Source organism: Branchiostoma lanceolatum, chromosome 18 (assembly GCF_035083965.1).
Source record: "Branchiostoma lanceolatum isolate klBraLanc5 chromosome 18, klBraLanc5.hap2, whole genome shotgun sequence".
Taxonomy (NCBI): Eukaryota; Metazoa; Chordata; class Leptocardii; order Amphioxiformes; family Branchiostomatidae; genus Branchiostoma; species Branchiostoma lanceolatum.
The window spans coordinates 5,262,790-5,281,009 of NC_089739.1; the positions used below are offsets into that span (position 1 = coordinate 5,262,790).

General features: G+C 43.5%; 2 protein-coding genes across 2 annotated transcripts; both read right to left on the reverse strand.

The window, feature by feature from the left end:
• Positions 1–120: 120 nt before the first annotated feature.
• LOC136424644 (zonadhesin-like) lies at positions 121–7,304 on the reverse strand. Its single transcript, XM_066413269.1, has 11 exons — positions 7,295–7,304; positions 6,929–6,979; positions 6,201–6,345; positions 5,347–5,437; positions 4,540–4,829; positions 3,754–4,049; positions 3,325–3,530; positions 2,178–2,310; positions 1,582–1,668; positions 864–1,090; positions 121–345 (listed from the first exon to the last, which is right to left on the reverse strand). The coding sequence occupies exons 1-11, from the start codon at positions 7,302–7,304 to the stop codon at positions 136–138; spliced, it is 1,746 nt and encodes a 581-aa protein (XP_066269366.1). The 3' UTR covers positions 121–135.
• Positions 7,305–10,311: 3,007 nt separating this feature from the next.
• LOC136424645 (IgGFc-binding protein-like) lies at positions 10,312–17,601 on the reverse strand. The gene is made up of 11 exons (XM_066413270.1): positions 17,418–17,601; positions 16,724–16,764; positions 15,276–15,454; positions 14,663–14,857; positions 14,056–14,192; positions 13,645–13,744; positions 13,004–13,150; positions 12,515–12,749; positions 11,407–12,000; positions 10,621–10,829; positions 10,312–10,425 (listed from the first exon to the last, which is right to left on the reverse strand). The coding sequence occupies exons 1-11, from the start codon at positions 17,480–17,482 to the stop codon at positions 10,312–10,314; spliced, it is 2,016 nt and encodes a 671-aa protein (XP_066269367.1). The 5' UTR covers positions 17,483–17,601.
• Positions 17,602–18,220: the final 619 nt, after the last annotated feature.

The following is an 18,220-nucleotide window of genomic DNA, read 5'->3' on the forward strand; positions in this document are numbered from 1 at the left end:
ATTTAAAAGGATCCATTGACAGGTGTGACTTAGTGACTATTGCGAGACAAAACTGACAAATTGAAAAGTAACTCTGAAACTGTTTGAAATTTTTAGACAGTGGCGCAACAGCTTTTTCAGCTTCAATGATTTATTTTAGCCACCAGTAAATGATACTGTTACCAAAGAACAAAGAAACATCACCTCATCGCCATATATGTCCGGCAGGTTGATCTCCAGACGGTTGTCCCCGTCGAACGCCATGGTGAAGCACATGTCAGTGGTGATGACCACGTACTTACCACTCAGCTGGATGGAAACCCTCCCCTCGATACAGATCGGCAATGTCCGGAGAACGCCGTCAACCTATGGACGGTACAAAAAGGACAAGAGTTCGAAGATCTCATACCTCCTCGGAATACGTAGAGTTTGTTGCATGTCTTGATTCATAATAGTTAATTGATTCTGTAGATAAGGATTTACATGTGCCCATTAATCACTTCCTGTCACTTTACGATAAACGTGACTAGCATCAGTTCAGTTCATCCTCAGTAATATGACACCAGTGTGACTAGCATATGGAAAATATATAACTGCTACAACAAAAACACAAACAGAGAGTAAAAAAAGACCTAGCTCCACATGAACTAGCAGCCTCTTCCACTGACCCATGACCTTTAATGTCTGTCAGGTTGATTAATGACTAATTCTACCAACTCTGAACTCTACTTAATGGTACCATTTAGCCGTATTGATTTGCAACTATTCTAATTGAAGACACAAAACAGCACTGAAGATGCATGACAACGCTGCATTTTGTATATTCGGTATCGCAGAAATATATACACACACACAAACAAAAAAGCAAACAAATACATATTTACCATGACAAGGAGTCCCTGTAAAATTTCCACTTTATGTCCGTACATGTTCAGCTCCACCACATCGATGAAGGACACCCTGGCGTTCCTGTTGTGCTGCGCGTTGCGCGCCGCCACGCGGAAGTCTCGGTGCTGCACCAGGACGTACTTACACTTGCCCTGGAAGTTGTGCCGCCGCCCGTCGAACGTGATGTAGTGTGGGTCTCCCCACGCCGTACAGTTACTAGATTCTGTTAACGGCACAATCACAGCTCCATAACATGTCATTTGCTGAATAGCAAAGTTCTTTATTCACAACCACGTATTCAACATGAACTGACGGTTCGACGACTGTCTGTCATCCTCATCAGGGCATTACTGATTGGTTTCACCTAGCTTCAGTGCACTGTGAACTAGTAACACCTAGTAAACTCAATCAGTACATAGTGGAACCAGTCAGTACTGCCCTGATGAAGATGTCAGACAGTCATCGAAACGTCGGCTCGAGCTTAAAACGTGGTTGTGAATAAATAACTTTGCTATTAGTCATTCACCAACCTGATGATTAATCACGCATATCATGTGTTGTTTACATGATTCGAGACAAATTAATCGACAAAATGGAGTGATCTATACTCCAACTCAGCTTCTATTATTCTAAAATTATCAATCAGAATGGTATGTACTAAAATTCAGCTTATGCTACCGTTTGGTCAAAGGTGTGTTTTGAGGAATGACTTACCTGTCGGACAGAAAAGTGATCCAAGACATTCGTTTGTTTCCGTCACTCCTTGGCTCGCTCCGGGGTCATCGGCCATCAGGGGTGCGTCTAGATTAGCGAGAGGGAAAGAATGAAATAAAATCAACATTCAATTTGGTAGAAACACTACTGCGCACCGAACATCTGTATGGTCCATAGTATAAGACCATATCTAAAGCTAATGTCGACAAAAAAACTATTGACCGTCTGTCACTTTCCTCGAGGCAATTCTGACTGGTTCACTTTGCACTACAGCTTTAGATGTAGCTGCTTACAGATGCGGTCCCAAAAGTAAATGTATCTACGTATTAGTACATGTGTGCATATACAGAGATAGTTACTAGTAATGTGGTGTTTACAATGCGCTCTCAAACGTAAAGGTGTGTAGTATATACGTAATTGTTGTCAAGTAACAATGACAGTGCAACAGTTGTACTTCTTAAGAATACGGTCCCAGACGTGACTGAAACACAATAAGGGCTGTACGAGATACCTCCATGGAATTCGGTTGGATAAAACACTTGGTTGTGTACAATCTAGCATCACAGCCACCCGCACCCGAGCCACACGATCCTTACCAGGCTGACATCCCATGGCGCCCTCCTCCATCCTCCATGTGGACCCGGGGGGACAGGCGGCCTGCACACACCTGATCTCCCCGCCCTGTCCGCACGTGCACAGCTCGTCACCCTCAGACCAGTCGTCGTTCAGCTACGGTGGACAGAAAGGACATCCGTGAAACACTAATCGGGTTGGTAAGTGAAATGAAAGTTTTTTAATTCAACCAAGATTTTTTGTCTAAACCACCAACGTTTTGAGGCTTTCAGATGTCTTTACCAGGGCAAAATGCCTGCTCGTGACTTCGGTCTTTTTCTGGTATAATGACCCACTCAACTTTAGCTCACTTTGACACGAGTGACGTTCAGTATGTTTTTCTCAAGACAGACGATCATTCCTAACATCTCAAAATAGTATTTCCACTAATACTATAATTGATTTGATTTCAGGATAATCTATCATAGCCCCTCTGTCTGAAATCCTTCGAAGGGTACATCTTCGTGAAAACGTGCAGCCCGATTGCAGCCGCACTGGTCGGGGGAAGTGGTGCAATAGGATACTTGGAGAATGGGAAGTGAGGTTTAGCTCGTTGCCTCGGGAGCCTGGGGTGGATGTCCGTTTAACTACACACCATGTGGTACCTCCCGTTTTCAATAGCGGCATGTAAGGCGGTATTGGTGTAATAGGATATTTGTAGAATTGGGAGTGTTGTTTGACTTGTCGTGTGTGTAGCGGGGGCTTGTGGCAAATATCCGTTTATCTACTCACCATGTGGTACCTTCCGTCCTTCCAACAGCCGCACTAGTCGGTGGAAGTGGTGTAATAGGAATTATAGGATACTTGGAGAATGGGAAGTAAGGTTTAGCTCTTTGCCTGTGTAACGGGAACCTGTGGGGTATGTCCGTACTCACCATATGGTACCTCCCGTCCTTCCAACAGCCGCACTGGTGGGCGGAAGTGGTGTAAAATACTTGGAGAATGGGAAGTGAGGTTTGGCTCGTTGCCTATGTAATGGTCATATGTCGCTTGACCAACTCACCATATGGTACCTCCCGTCCTTCCAACAGCCACACTGGTCGGCGGAAGTGGTGTAAAATACTTGGAGAAAGGGAAGTGAGGTTTAGCTCGTTGCCTATGTAATGGGCATATGTCGCTTGACCAACTCACCATGTGGTACCTCCCATCCTTCCAACAGCCGCACTGGTCGGCGGGAACACAGATCTCCCCGCTCAGGACGAACCCGTCCAGGCACCGGCAGCCTTCCATGCACGGCTCGGTCGGGCTGCACTTCTCGGGCGCCTGCAGGTCAGCACAGGTGGCTGGGCACGGGCTGACGCAGTGGGCGTACTCGGACATCGGCGGGCACCGCATGGCTAGGGAACAACGTAGAGGCTTAGTGATAGGGATGCGAGAAACAAATATACAAATAGCACAGCTACATTAATTTCAAATATTTGGTCGAGGTTCGGGTTAGGGATAGGGATATGACTGGAAAAGCTATAGCCTGTGTTTCACAATTTCTTACAGTCCAAGTCACTTACTAATGATTATTCTGTATTGTTTTTCACATTAAACAATCAATGTTTTTCTGCTTACGACAGAATGAATCGGTTCTCCAGCTTGGTTGAAGCACACCCTCTTCTACGCATGCGTCGGAATATGCTTGGATGCTCTCGCAAAGCAGCTCGGGAACCGTCCCTTCGTGGGAGGCCATGTCGAACACGCATGCGTCGTAGTAGTCCTTGGGGTCAACGACCTCGTGGCAGTCCCCGAACGGTCCGCTAGGGTCGAGCATCTTCCCGCACTGACTGGTGCTCTCTATGGTCTGTACAAGGGCGGCGTCGGCTTGGGACAGGTCAAAGGTGATCTCCGGAGTGTCATCAACAGGGCAGCTGTAGAAATAACGTTGATAACAGTTACAGTCGACCTGAAGTAGTGAGGGTCAAGACCTGAAGTAGTGAGGGTCAAATGCCAGATTTGAAGGATGGAAGGAAGGAAGGAAGGAAGGAAGGAAGGAAGGAAGGAAGGAAGGAAGGAAGGAAGGAAGGAAGGGAGGGAGGGAGGGAGGGAGGGAGGGAGGGAGGGAGGGAGGGAGGGAGGGAGGGAGGGAGGGAGGGAGGGAGGGAGGGAGGGAGGAAGGAAGGAAGGAAGGAAGGAAGGAAGGAAGGAAGGAAGGAAGGAAGGAAGGAAGGAAGGAAGGAAGGAAGGAAGGAAGGAAGGAAGGAAGTAGACAATCGTACAATGTATGGCAATAACTATTAAAAACAATACTACAAGGCTAATCTATCCTACAATTAAAACTACAAAATATCATCAACAACAGTATAAGAGTTACAATACGATGTTTGGCAATTGATGAAATGATACTTCATTGCATTATACCTTGCATCGATGATGTCAGCCGCTTTCCAGCTATCACCAAACGTTGCCTGGCTTGTCGCGAGATTCCCGTCAGGCAACTGTCTGTCATCCGAGCGGTCTCCATTGAAGTTGCCGCACATGCCTCGCGACTGACCAATCAGGTGGTTCGGCACTTCCAGGTTGACCTCGTGGTTGCCGTCGTACGTGACCCGGAGGCAGAAGTCGGTGTAGATGATGACGTCTCTTCCGCTCATGCGCACTCCTGCCTTGCTACCGAGGCATGCTGGGAGGGCAACTGGGATGTCGTTGATCTAGGTGCACATTTATCAAACATGGTCAGTACAGATGTGCAGACTACCGATAATCTGATTGTTATCAGGCTTGGCAGTAGAAAAGGAGAAGAAGAAATAGTTTCAGTTACTTTTTGAAACCCCTCTGGTCTATCAACAAAGACTAAAAAAATTGAAGTCCTTTTCATTAACCCTTCCCCTATAGGGTATAGGGTAGAGCCCATATCCTTTTCTTAACCCCTGTGCCACACATATACAGCTATATATATAATTACAGACAATACAACAGCAGGAGGCTTGTCCACTGGTGGCACTGTGTGTTTAACTCTCATACTGTTTCCAATGAGTTTTGATCATGAGTGCTAGCAGTAGCACCATTTCTCAAAAGTCTTTGGTATGATTCCGTTGGGCTAACTAGCCTGCGATCTACCGTATGCACTGCAAGCATTCTACCTACTGGGCCATCACTAAGCTAAATGGTAATCGAGTGCGACGTTTAACGCCATATTAAAGTGAGACTTAATGATGATTGTCTTACCGCAACCCGGTTGTTTCTTGACACGGTGATCTTCTGTCCGTACACTTCTACAGTCAATCTGCCAATGTACGACACGTGGGTCCGCCCGTTCCTGTTGGGAAAAAACAACAACTGGTAAAGCATTTTTCTGCTACAGAGTAAGTCAATTGGCAATATGCTCATGTGTTCATGGCAAGCTATAGTATGTTTTAGTTTGTAGAACAAAATCTGCTATTGGGTCTTAGTGAGTTTGAGCTTGTCTCAGTCATGATGTTTCTGACTCAGGGAGAACAGATGCTATTTCAGTCCTGAGTGTTAGTTCAATGCACAGAGGTGGCCCCATGGCCTTGCGCTGAACAAAGTCATAAGAAAAAGGACAGACAAAGAAACTCTCATTGTCCTGGGCTCTATGGTGCCCCTGAACCTCTCTCTACAGAGTTTGTGGTCGTTTTCTTCAAAGCAAACACACCGTCTCATGAGCGGCATGGGTAGTCAAGTGCCATTTATTCAGGCTATAGAATTTTTTTTTTTCTGAAAGAAAAACGAAACGTTCGTGAATAGTTTCATTAGGTTGTTAAGTCACTGAATAACGAAAGTCTTTGTACACAACCAGATGTTTTATTCACATCGACGTCTGGGCAGTTCTGACTGGTTCAGTTTGCACTGCAGCTATAGGTGTCGCTGCTTACAGATGCGGTACGCTTGGGACCACACTATTGCAGTAGTGCAGAGTGCAACAGTCAGAATTGCCCTGAGGAAGGTAACAGACAGTCACCGAAGCGTCGGTGTGAATAAAACACTTGGTTGTGTACAAAGAGTTTTGATATTCAAAAACGAATCGTATCTATCAGCAATCCACGCTAGGTCCCACCCACCTGTGCTCGTTCTTAGCCGCCACCCTGAAGGCCGGTTCCTCGGTCCTCTCCGCCAGCGTGTAGGTGCAGGTTCCCATGAAGTCTGTTCTCGTCCCGTCGAACGAGATGTAGTGCGGGTCTCCCCAGGCACGGCAGGATGCGCCACCTATTGGAAACATTCATAATCAGTTTTATGTATCCACTGCAGTAGGATACTAGCCATATAGGATACCGGAATTAGCGTTAACTAAGCGGGATGGTATACACAGACCAATAAGACACTGTATTAAGAGTGAATTTTCTTGTTCGAAAAGATTCAGCATTTTAACACAATTCATAGTTAAAATGACGTTTGCAATATAAACAATTTGATCGACAAAGTTGACGCAAAGGAATACAACGTTTCTACACTATACACACGTTTTCCACCTTTATATGCATCCTTGTAAGTGATAGCTGTAAATGTCGAATTTGCATTCTATTTGACACAAGTGTAAGAGTCCTCCCACTGACGTTCGACTTTTGTTACTATTACAGGAATAATTTCATCGGATTGGTAAATGACTGAATAGCATATACTTCTTTATAATGTACATTGTATACTGTATACTGTACGCAACTACATGTTTACAATTTAGAGCTTCCACAGGGCAATCATGACTGGTTCTACTTTGCACTGCAGCTAGGTGTCGCTGCTGCAGCGACTCACAAATGCGGTCCCAAACGTGCAGAATTGTCAAAGTGTGTACCTGATCTGGCACAGGCAGTGGTACCCAGGCAGAGATCCTCAAAGGGAGCCACTGTAATAGTGAAAAGAAGCCATCAGTGATCATTGTGAACAAAATACAGATAGATGCAACCGGTATACTACTTTATACAGCAGCTATTAACACCTGTGTTAGACTACTTCAATTCTACAGTTGAGATTGACACGTGTTCGTTGTTTGAGAGTAATACCACTGTGACCCTATCGTACGTATGGTCATATTACAGTAAACTAGGCACTCTATATGTATGGGGTCAAAGTACGATGGCCCCAACGTATACATGGCCTTGTGCTGTCAACTAGCCACTCCCTGTGTACAAGGGGTCAGGGTACGATAGCCCAAACGTACACGAGTCCATGACTCGTAAACGTGATACTGAGTACGTGAGGTCAGAATACGATGACCCTAGCATACACGTGGTTATATGTTACAGTAAACTAGTCTCTCCATGTGTACATGGGGTCAAAGTACGATGACCCTAACGTACACGTGGCTAGGTGCATCCAAAAAAAGCACGTTCCATGTAAACTCCTCTTACACGATCCCCCCGTGAGGTCATCCCTACATCCTACTAAGAATCAATAAATTTGATCCCTCTGTTAACAAAGTGTGCGTTCATCATTATACAGGGCTAAAACATTCATCCATGCAATGACTCATCAAATCAGCGTTTTTCCTTATTTTTGTCTTACGTGGTCAAATATTTCAGGGTTCGTGCAGTTCTTATTGACATTGCAGCATTGCTGAAATGTGAAGAGACAAAGGGTCTATTGAAATAGTTTATCTGCGTGGTAAAGCAGGTGTTACTAGATCCTGTTCGAACAAAAACACATGCTGTTATGTTAACATTACACAGTGTGAAATGAGAATTGTATGTCCTGCAAGAGTTCCTGGTTAATGGGTGGCAAACTGAACTCTACTAGTGTTCAAACAGGCATGTTTAAAAGTTCAGAAATTACCGATCTGTGAGTGTTACAAAAGAGTTCCTGGTCGCCTTTATTCCGACGTGTCTCTAGATCGAAATCACTTACTAACTGCGCGGTCACTCTTGTCACAGGTCGTCGGACAATTTTGATATCATCTAATTTTTTTAACTTCCCTTTTGGACAGACAATGGCGACGTGGCACTGGACTCAAGTTTTTCACAACTTATTTCAACAGTGTCACGTACAGAGAACAATATACCCATTTTTGCACCTATTTGGAGTGAGGAAAGTCGTATAATTTTCAAGCAAGCTATGGCAGAACCAATCGCCGACAAGGATTTGATTTCTAAATCAATAAATACCGTGCTTATTAGATTGCACACTGCGCGTTATTCCAGTCATAGGTATTTACTTACGTGATATAGTCTTTTATCACGTAAAGATAGATGTACTATGGTCTCAACGATTTAACACGGCTTAGCAACATGCTAGTTCATGGATATTCTGTCGGATAAGGAACCAGACCCAACCGCCGACAGGGATCTAATTTCTAAATTAAGAAATACCGTGCCTTTAAGATTACAAACTGCGAGTAATGCAGGCCATAGGTATTTGCTTACGTGACTTAGTCTTCCATCACGTTGATATAAATGTACTATAGTTTTAAAGATTTAACACGGCTTAGAAACATGCTAGTTCATGAACATTCCGTCGGAAAAGGCTTATAAGGTGAACTTTATTCTAGACTAAGAGAGATTTCCGCCGAAAGTCGTCTGTCGGAATGTGGTAAATGAGTTGGTACCGTTTCCCCAACAACAGTCTACCCGACGGACTATTCCATTGTAATAGAGAAGGCCATTTGATCGGTGATGACATTGGTGACGTTAAGTGAGTCAGGCGGAGTTAATAAAGAACTCAGTGCTACATACTTTGTACCATTACCTTTACCATTCTTTACGCATACTTTGAAACACGGCACTACCCGGAAAACTGCTACTTTATGCTACGCCGGGTCCCATTTCCAAAGCGGGGCCCGGTCGGGCTGTTTACGAAAACGAAAAATAAGAAATGCATATCAAGAAAATACACAATATATGGTTAGTAGTATCTTTTCACGTTCTATGTCTTTTACTGTCTTTTATATCATATTTGTCGTTCCCACAAGCTACCCAGCCGGGCCCCGATTTGGAAAAGGGACCGTATCATAAGTAAGTGTATGGAAATCCTAACAACATGTTTCTAACACCAAGACTCCTTTTTTTATGTTCCTCAACGAAACTATACAATAAACAATTATTGTATATATGCTGTCTGGGCATGACTGGAAACGATTCACATCGTCCTTTCGGATGGGGACGTAAAGCCAACGGTCCCGTGTATGAGGGAGCACATGGCGTCAAACCTCTGCACGTAAAAGAACCCAACACTCTTATCGAGAAAAGTAGGGGTGACCCGGTGTGCTTACCTGGATACATGGGCAGAACTGAAGTATTGCACGACTAGCTAACGATAAAGCGCCATGCTTCGTCCTCAATCTGAAGTCGCCCACTTTACCTTATATAGCGTCTACATTTTTAAATGCCTACAACAGCAGCTATCTCATACCACTTAGAGATTTTACCAAGACACGACAAGTAAGTTGTTATGCATGGAGATAAACTATAAGATGGTGAAATAACTAATCAATAATCCATTGGTTGACTGGACTCCATTTCTTTACACAGACCGGCTCTTAACTTGACAACATTGAGTACACTTCCCGAAGTTTGGACAAATCTCTGCGCAAACAAATCGCAGTGTTTTGACGTGTTTTCTATGTGTTTTGCAGAGGGCACTTAATGCAAATGTTTGGAACTGCGACTGAATGATTCCCAACAAAGTTTCCTTGTGATCAGCACGTAGCGTTGCTTTATTTCTTTGGAGAGGAATTTAAGGATGCAGTATTTGTCAAACATCCTGGACTGGAGGTAGCTTCCGAATGTGCTGTATATAGAGTTCGCGAGGTCACCGTCCTCTGGGTGATTTTTGAACTTTCGACCACTTTTGTGGAATGTGGTGTAGAGAACTTAAGTCGAGATCTATAGTTTCTCTACTTTCTTCATTCTAGTAACAAGAGGATCGGTTGAAAAGCATACAAACTATCGTTCGTTCAGACCTTTGTAATTCCTAGGCCTAGTGCTTGTGGCACATAGGGCAGCAAGTTTCCCAACTGTTTCAGTAGCAGGATATATTTTTACAGGGAGGGGTTGCTAGTCCTTCCACTTTTACGCCCCTTCCGTAAGACGGTCGCAGCCCCAACCGAGGTGTCCTGACCCAGGATTGAACCGGGGTTCAATAAAATCCAGTTGGCATTTAATTGGAACCAAGACCTCAAATGTGAGGCTGTTACCAGTTGAGTAACAGGGAGATCCCTACAAAGTACACAAATATGGTTTATATCTAGCACTTACCATCTAAGCAGCTTGGCCCTTCCCAACCAGGCTGACAGTCGCATCGGAAGTGGTTACCATCCACGACGCACAGGCCGCCGTTCTTACAAGGATCTCCGGCGCACTAGAGAGGTTTTAAAAAGAGACAGACGTATGATCTACTGCTCACCAAGTCACGTGTTCTATCTGCATAACGTGATATCACTGAAGCGGAGGAGTTGTATAGTCGAAAATTTGGGTAAGTCCTATTCCTGTGTTGCAAATTACATTTCAACCTTGCTTTAGAATGATGGATACTATGATGAAATCCCGTGCTTACCGGATCCGCCGCCAGATCCTCGTCAATAAGGCCGTCTCCGTCGTCGTCGATCCCGTTGGGAAGCTCCTCGTCGATCCGCTGATCACAGTCGTTATCCTCCCCGTCCGCCGGGATCGGCTGAGTGACCTGGCACGGAGCTGCGATCTTAGCCAATCGCAGGCCGCCAGGGTAGCCATAGGACTCCGGGTACGAGAACCCATACATGAACACTAGAAAGCAAGATAAAACAAGATGGCGTCGGTAATGTCTACGAATTAAAAAAAATCGGAACAATTTCCCATATATGTTAATCTGTAAATACATCAATGATTTTATTCGTTCAATAGACAACCCCTGTACAATTCAATGATATCTTAACCTGTTACACATTATGAACTGATAAGATTCACATGGGGTTAGGATATCAGAAATTATGGTCCAATTTTCAAACCGATCTTAGTCGAAAGATGAGTGACATCAGATCTACTGAATACGAACAACACGCTAAATACCAATGGAATCGCTACTTGAAAGCAAAATGGAAAGCAAAAATACTCTCTAGCTTGTACACAACCAAGCGTTTTATTAAAGCGATGTTTCGGTGACCTTTGCACAGCAGTTCTAGGTGTCGCTGCGTACAGATGCGGTTCCAAAAGTATTTACATATACGGCGATGGTTAATGCGATGTTTACAATGTGGCCCCAAACCTAAATGTGTGAATCACGCTTCCCTTCCAGTAACTCATACCCAGCTGTTGCAGTATAATAAATTAGACTGTAAATGTCACCATGATAGGACCGAAATACCTGAGAATGTGACGATGGGGGAGGTGTGTTTGAGTGTGTGGGTACCGGATAACATACCTGAGAATGTGACGATGGGGGAGGTGTGTTTGAGTGTGTGGGTACCGGATAACATACCTGAGAATGTGACGATGGGGGAGGTGTGTTTGAGTGTGTGGGTACCGGATAACATACCTGAGAATGTGACGATGGGGGAGGTGTGTTTGAGTGTGTGGGTACCGGATAACATACCTGAGAATGTGACGATGGGGGAGGTGTGTTTGAGTGTGTGGCCGGTACCGGATAACATACCTGAGAATGTGACGATGGGGGAGGTGTGTTTGAGTGTGTGAGTACCGTATAACATACCTGAGAATGTGACGATGGGGGAGGTGTGTTTGAGTGTGTGGGTACCGGATAACATACCTGAGAATGTGACGATGGGGGAGGTGTGTTTGAGTGTGTGGGTACCGGGATCGACACTCAGCCCAGTAGCGGACAGGTCTGTATCCGGGATGGGGTGCCACGCGGTGGATTGTGGGAGTTTTCCCCCGTCCAATAGCAGCCCGTCCAGTTCGTCTGTCCTCAGCACGATGCTGACGTAGTTCTTAGTTGTTCCTGGAATTAGCAAAAATTCGGTACCAGTTCCCGGAAAGACTCAAATTTCTCAAATGATACTGCATTGTAGTTTATGAGAACCATCACTCCTGAGATATATAATCTTTCTATTAGCAAGTTAACATTTCCAAGTGAATGTATAATGGTTATCTTCACATGGTATATCCTAACAAATTATCATAATTCTGTTCATTCTTACTCAAATACATCGATAAATATGGTGACCAGCTCCTATGGCTCTGTCCTGCCACTTGCTACATTTTGAAATCGAACACCACATGGTGTCTGCTACACCTCTAGTAACCATGGTGACAGCCTTCTGGTCCGGATCATTGACCTTATTCGTTTGGAACGAAAGAAGAGGAAGAAGCAACGGAGCAAAAATGATATATTTCCCTTCCGTTAAAATAAAGATAGTACAAAGACCTGTAAAAGGAACACTAGAAGTACATTGTTCTCGACATACAGCGTTTACGTCATTAATTGCTCAAACCGGAAATGTCATTGTTCATACCGGAAATGAGGTCAGCAGTAGCAAAAGCGTAGTCTGCGGCGAACTGCTCGATGGGAGGGAGGTACATCATGAAGGGGTCAGTGTCCGTGCGGTCGACGTTGCGTCCAGTCTTGCTGAATTGGAGCACCATGATTGGTTCAGAGGCGTTGATCATGTGATACTCGTCCGATGGGATGTCCATCTCCCAGAATTCCCCGGCTTGCAGGGTTCGGCTTTGGCTGCCACTGAGGCGGACCTGATAGCACAAATATTGTATGCAAGAAATATTTTCCTTTTATAATGACGTTCTTTTCATATTCGATTCGAAGCAGAAAAGCAAACATCATGAAAACTTTGTATGCACTTTACAATGGTTATACTTAACCATGTTTCGTGTTTACTCTGACGCCACGGTTCGATATTAACTTGATTACCTGGCGTCCGAAATCAACAACTGGAAGACTTCCATTCTGATCTGTCATTGTATCACACAGCGTTAATTCAGCGTACCTGTGTGTTATCCTTGGCGGCGACGACCCGGAAGACGTCCCCGCCGGTCCTCCCCTCCAGCGGGACGGTGACGAACCGCCGGCCCCAGGTGTTCACGGGAGGGAGCTGCTCAACAAGGTGGTCACCAGTCCCGCTGATCTGAGGCACCTTGAAACAGAACAAGAAAACACCAGTCAAAAGAGGTACATATAAAGCAACTGAGTATCATTCTAGTTAGTTCCAGGGAGCCTGGAACTAACACGGATTACACTCAGTAAACAGAACATACCAGTCCGCGTTGAAGGAAAGAAGAACGTAGCTCTGAAGCTGAATTGTTTGTTCCTATTTATGTAAGAAATATCAAGGCAACCTAGCGGCGAGAAGTAACTTCAGTCATGATAAAATGGTAGCAGTTGACCTTTCAACGCGTTTACATGTTATTCTATTTGACATTCTAAAAGAAATACCTAATACATGCATATTGTTCTGACACTGAGATTTTATTTTCAAATTCGATGTACAGTGTATGGTATCAAGTATGGTATATTCACATTCGGACAACTGTTTTAGAATCCCAGCCTTAGAATGGTACGCTTGGTCTATGTTATAGCATAGCACGGTACAGAAACAACCGGAATGTCAAGAGGAACGATTTTTCAAACCGTTGTGAACTTGTTTCCACTGAAGACGGCCACCGGTTTGTCCGACGTGATGTGGGATCCGGTCAGGTCGTTATCGCTCTGAAGTTGAACTGCCTCCATCCTGCATTATTTCAGAACATGTTCCTTCGGTCGTATAGAAAAGAACTCCAAAATCCATTCGTAAAATTTGTTATTTCAAAAGCCTCATTCGTGAGGAATTAATGCATAACTTTTATATTTCATGATCCAACATGACAACTGCTCCAAGACAGGAGACGTGAATATAACAACTATACAATCAAGTAATTGTATAGCCTATTTTGCTTCTTTCAAATTATCCGGATCAATCTAAAAGAAGCACTCTACAGTTGACCGATATCCTGACCTGTATGTGTCATGTGATCTCACAACATGGCTTACAGCAAACCTTACCTGTTGAGAGTTAAGGTCTTCGTGCTCCCCCGCTCGAACTTCTGTCCGTCGATGTTTCCTTTGACCTTCTGAGTTGTGGTTATGGTCACGGTGGTACCGTCTTCTACACCGACAACTGCGAACTCTGACGGCTCTCCCTTAAATAAATAAAAAAACAGCAGCAGATAGATTAGAAAAAAGATAAAGAATTTATTGTATTGCGCACAAGTACATAATGTTACCATTGCTCAACACAAGTGCGTCTCAGTAGTCTCGTCGCGGCGATCAATCTAGAACCAATCAATAATCATATTTTTAAGCTAGCAACTGGAGAAGGATTAGACAAAATATCAGCGCCATTTACCGGGAAGAAGGCTTTACAGATGATTTGAATTAGCAAACGCTGGTTAAAGAAATAAAGGTTAAGCGGTCGAACCTCCGACCGAGGACGAAGCCTTGCACTATAAGTTACTGGCACCAAAACTACTCAATCGCCATAAGCAGTACTAATAAAGTAACGTTTGTATTATGTTGTAAACGTTTAAATGGTGATGATGATGAAAAACCTCAATCATCAAAAGCGTTCAGAAACATCAAACTTTGTAACCAGTATCTAAGACATGCTTACCCTTGGGTGGTACCCGGCTGTGTAGTACTCGTCTCCCAGCACGTCGACTGGCAATGCGAGGAAGGCGTCTGATGAGGCCTGCTCCGTGAAGACTCCGTACACAACTATCTCAGCGTCAGACGTGATCCGGATAGCCTTGGACGCCTTGCTCGTCCCACGAAGCTCGATGTCTCGGGGGATTTCCACAATGGACACCTTTGTTGGAAATATACAGTTGTCGATCGTTGAGACAAACCAGTGATCACAAACCATATCTCCTCTTACATTCTTACCATTACGGAGAAACGAGGAGAGGTCGAATCCATGTAGTTGATAGTTCTTGTAGTACTTTGACAATGTTGACATATTGATGTATCTGTTAACTACTCTTTTGTTGTGACCTGTACTTAACCCAGTGGGCTAAGTCAGAATAATGAACACGAATTATCAACTTACAATGGAGAACTACAGTTCCTTCTGGAGACATATATGTTAACCTTGTTTTCAAAAAGGCAGTATAAGTTAGGTCATAGGTATATTGTACTGTTTTTACGTAGTCCTTCTTCTCTGTATATTGAATCAGATGGGCCAAGTGCCTGAAATAAAGTTGAAATTGAAATCTTGAAGTCCTAACCTGTCCGTACTTGACCGTGAGTGACTGTGTGAAGGATTTGAAGGGCGCCTCCACTGTGACGGCGGTGTCCTGCGTCACTGTCCCGGTGATGAACAGTTTGGGCGGGTGCTGCTGACGGAGCATGTTCTCCGTGAACACCACCAGGAACTCCGTACCACGGTTATCTCGGACATGGAGACCTACAGAGAGTTGTACATGCACTTAAAGGCAACTAAAGCAATATTTGGACCCCAAAAAGGGAACAAAAAAATGCTGAATTCCTTATGGTAGTGACATTACTAACACTGTTTAGCACATTTGCGTAATAACTTTGAGTATTTCAAAACCACGCAAAATCGTGCTATACGATGATCCCTTATTTTCGCGAGCCTACAAAAACCCTTGCTACGATTTACTGTGAGTTCTCACATCACACCGACGTCATGTTTTTGCATGATGGATGTCGCTATACATTGTGATAGTGTTGTTTAAACTCATCATGTATAGAAATGACTAAATAAATTGACTTTCATAATCCAATTTTCGGAACTTTTTCAACCAGAAGACAGAACAGACATTTTCGAGGTCATTTAAAGTTCACAAACCAATACGGTAGCTATCTAATAGACTTATCTTGTGTAATTTGCAATCTATAGTAGCGTTGAGTCTATTACGTAGTTTTTGGACAAAATTGATAACCAAAAAAATGTGAATTGTTTTACAAACTTGCTAGAATAAGAACCACATGAGCAATTGCCTATTTTAGACAGTGGAATACTTAACAAACTTGGAACGATAACAAAATCCAGGTACCTTTTTTTTTACAACCTTTTAAGATTGTAAAAAAAGGTAAAAGCATATTGGAGTTTGTTCTTGACTACTTGTTTTGGGCAGAAAGCCAATTGAATATATACACAGGTGTTTGTTAATCCTTTGTCAATGCCTTTCATGCACGTTCAACATCTATTCAGAGTCATCCAGACAATGGGTGGATTTATGGCTAACTTCCTTAGTTACGCCTAGTGCTGCGTACCTTAAGACTGGACCTGAACAGGACTTGTAAAGCGTTTAGGTCCAAGTCCAACAAAAATCATTCACGTCTGGAAACAAATCTCTCGCTTATATTCTCCTTTTTATTCTAAACCATCTTTAACATCGCTTAGATCGTGAAATTTGCACAGAAAAATGTGTGTTTATTACTGAGCTTTCGTGTTTACTACTGGCTGTATATAATTGTGCATGTACATTTTCAAATTGCATGCTAACTTTATGCCAATATGCAATATCATCATGTGTAATCAAATTTTTCAGCACACATATGCCATGGGCTCAGGTCCGGAATTATAAGTCCAAACCTGAACCTGAACCTCTGGACTTGAATCCAGACCTGAACCTGAACAGGAGTTGAGGTACACACCACTAGTTACGCTACGGTGAAACTTATATAGAAAATTACTGAAACGGCCTACCTGTCGAAACCTTTGCAGGGAAGCCCGGATTCTTGCTCAGACTGCAACAAAATGTACCCAATTATGAGTCCGTCAAGAAGACTTTGAAATACATGTTTCGTTAAAAGCATTTTTGTGTAATGTTTGCTTACTCTATGTAACATTTTCGTTCGCCGAATGGTTACCCTTGTTGAACGTTTTTGCTACTCCATGCAGAGACTTGATTCCGGCTTGTTTTGGACGTCTTTTTAAAGCGTTTTGTCGGCATCCCTTAAGTTTGTCATGTTTTCTTTTTGCCCGCCAACCAAAACTAGAAAGCCCACTAAAACGCCTTAAAAGACGTCCAAAACAGGTCAGAGCCAACCTCTGCTTATAGAATACGTTTTCCACCCCCTAAAGTATAGCTATGTAAATAAGAAGTCACGCATACTGTGGAGTAATAGAAGACGATAGAGATTCTGTTTGCTGAAGAAGATAATAAAAAGTTTACTTTATCAGATAACATAATTAGGGACGTCGTCAATAAAACTGTCTTGTCTTTGCGTATTTTGTATCCTAAAACATTTCAGCCACCACGACTGTCATAAAGTCAATGGAATGTAGCAAATGAACAACAGTTAAGTCCAAAACAAACTTATAAGATAATCTGCTATCTTTTACATTCTTCTCATTGCATGACAACGAAAACTGAAGACATGAGACTTGTAGGACTTACCTTGCTGGTTTAGCGACAGTCGCCATGTACAGAACCAACACCACCAAAACTACAAACCTAACCATGGTGGTATATGGGTAGGGCCAAAACTCTTCCGAAAAATGACAAGACTTTTCCCTGTGTGTCACAGGACTAGTCGGGACTAAGGACAAACTGGTCCCGGTACTACCTGCTTCCGAGGTGTCTTTAACACTTAAGAAGTTGGAGCAAACCAATCCACAGAAAAAGAGGGGCGTACGTCTATAAAACGTTGAATATGGTTGATTCCCTTAGTTTCAAATTTGAATATCATCCTTTCAGTAATCATAAATTGCATGAAGCATTCGGTACGTCAAACTTTTATTCACGACTTCAAGAAATGTAATAAGCTAAAAAATGATTGTCCCTTGGATTTTTTCTTAAGTAACCCCTTCCGGACATATCCCATCGACATCTTACCGACCTAAGGGTCAAAATAGCTTAAGGGTTTACATTTTAACACAAACACGTATCGGTGGTCGTCGGAGCCACTAGCCATCTGACCTGGAGTCTGCTTTGTTAGCGTTTTAAACACTAAGCTGCCAAAGACCACGTTACGCAAACAACAGCTAATGCTTGCGTGACTCAATCTCAATAAACAAATGATATACTTATTAAAGAGGGCGATAGGGCGTTGATATGGAATGGGTTTGATCAAACGATAGCCCATGGATACGCAATGCTACTTCAGGTATTTTCCGAGATCGTTGTAAGCACAATCCACTTCTATGACCACGAGGGGAAATTACGTTTGAAGGAGTGGTCAACTGAATGACATGAGTTGA

Coding starts and splice junctions, on each gene's coding strand:
- LOC136424644 (XM_066413269.1), bottom strand. Junction 4,050..4,539: donor GCTGACATCATCGATGCAAG/GTATAATGCAAT, acceptor TTATTTCTACAG/CTGCCCTGTTGATGACACTC. Junction 1,669..2,177: donor CGCCATGGGATGTCAGCCTG/GTAAGGATCGTG, acceptor TCGCTAATCTAG/ACGCACCCCTGATGGCCGAT.
- LOC136424645 (XM_066413270.1), bottom strand. CDS start 17,482: ATGGTTAGGTTTGTAGTTTTGGTGGTGTTGGTTCTGTACATGGCGACT. Junction 12,750..13,003: donor CCGCCAAGGATAACACACAG/GTACGCTGAATT, acceptor TTGTGCTATCAG/GTCCGCCTCAGTGGCAGCCA. Junction 12,001..12,514: donor TACTGCTGACCTCATTTCCG/GTATGAACAATG, acceptor TGCTAATTCCAG/GAACAACTAAGAACTACGTC.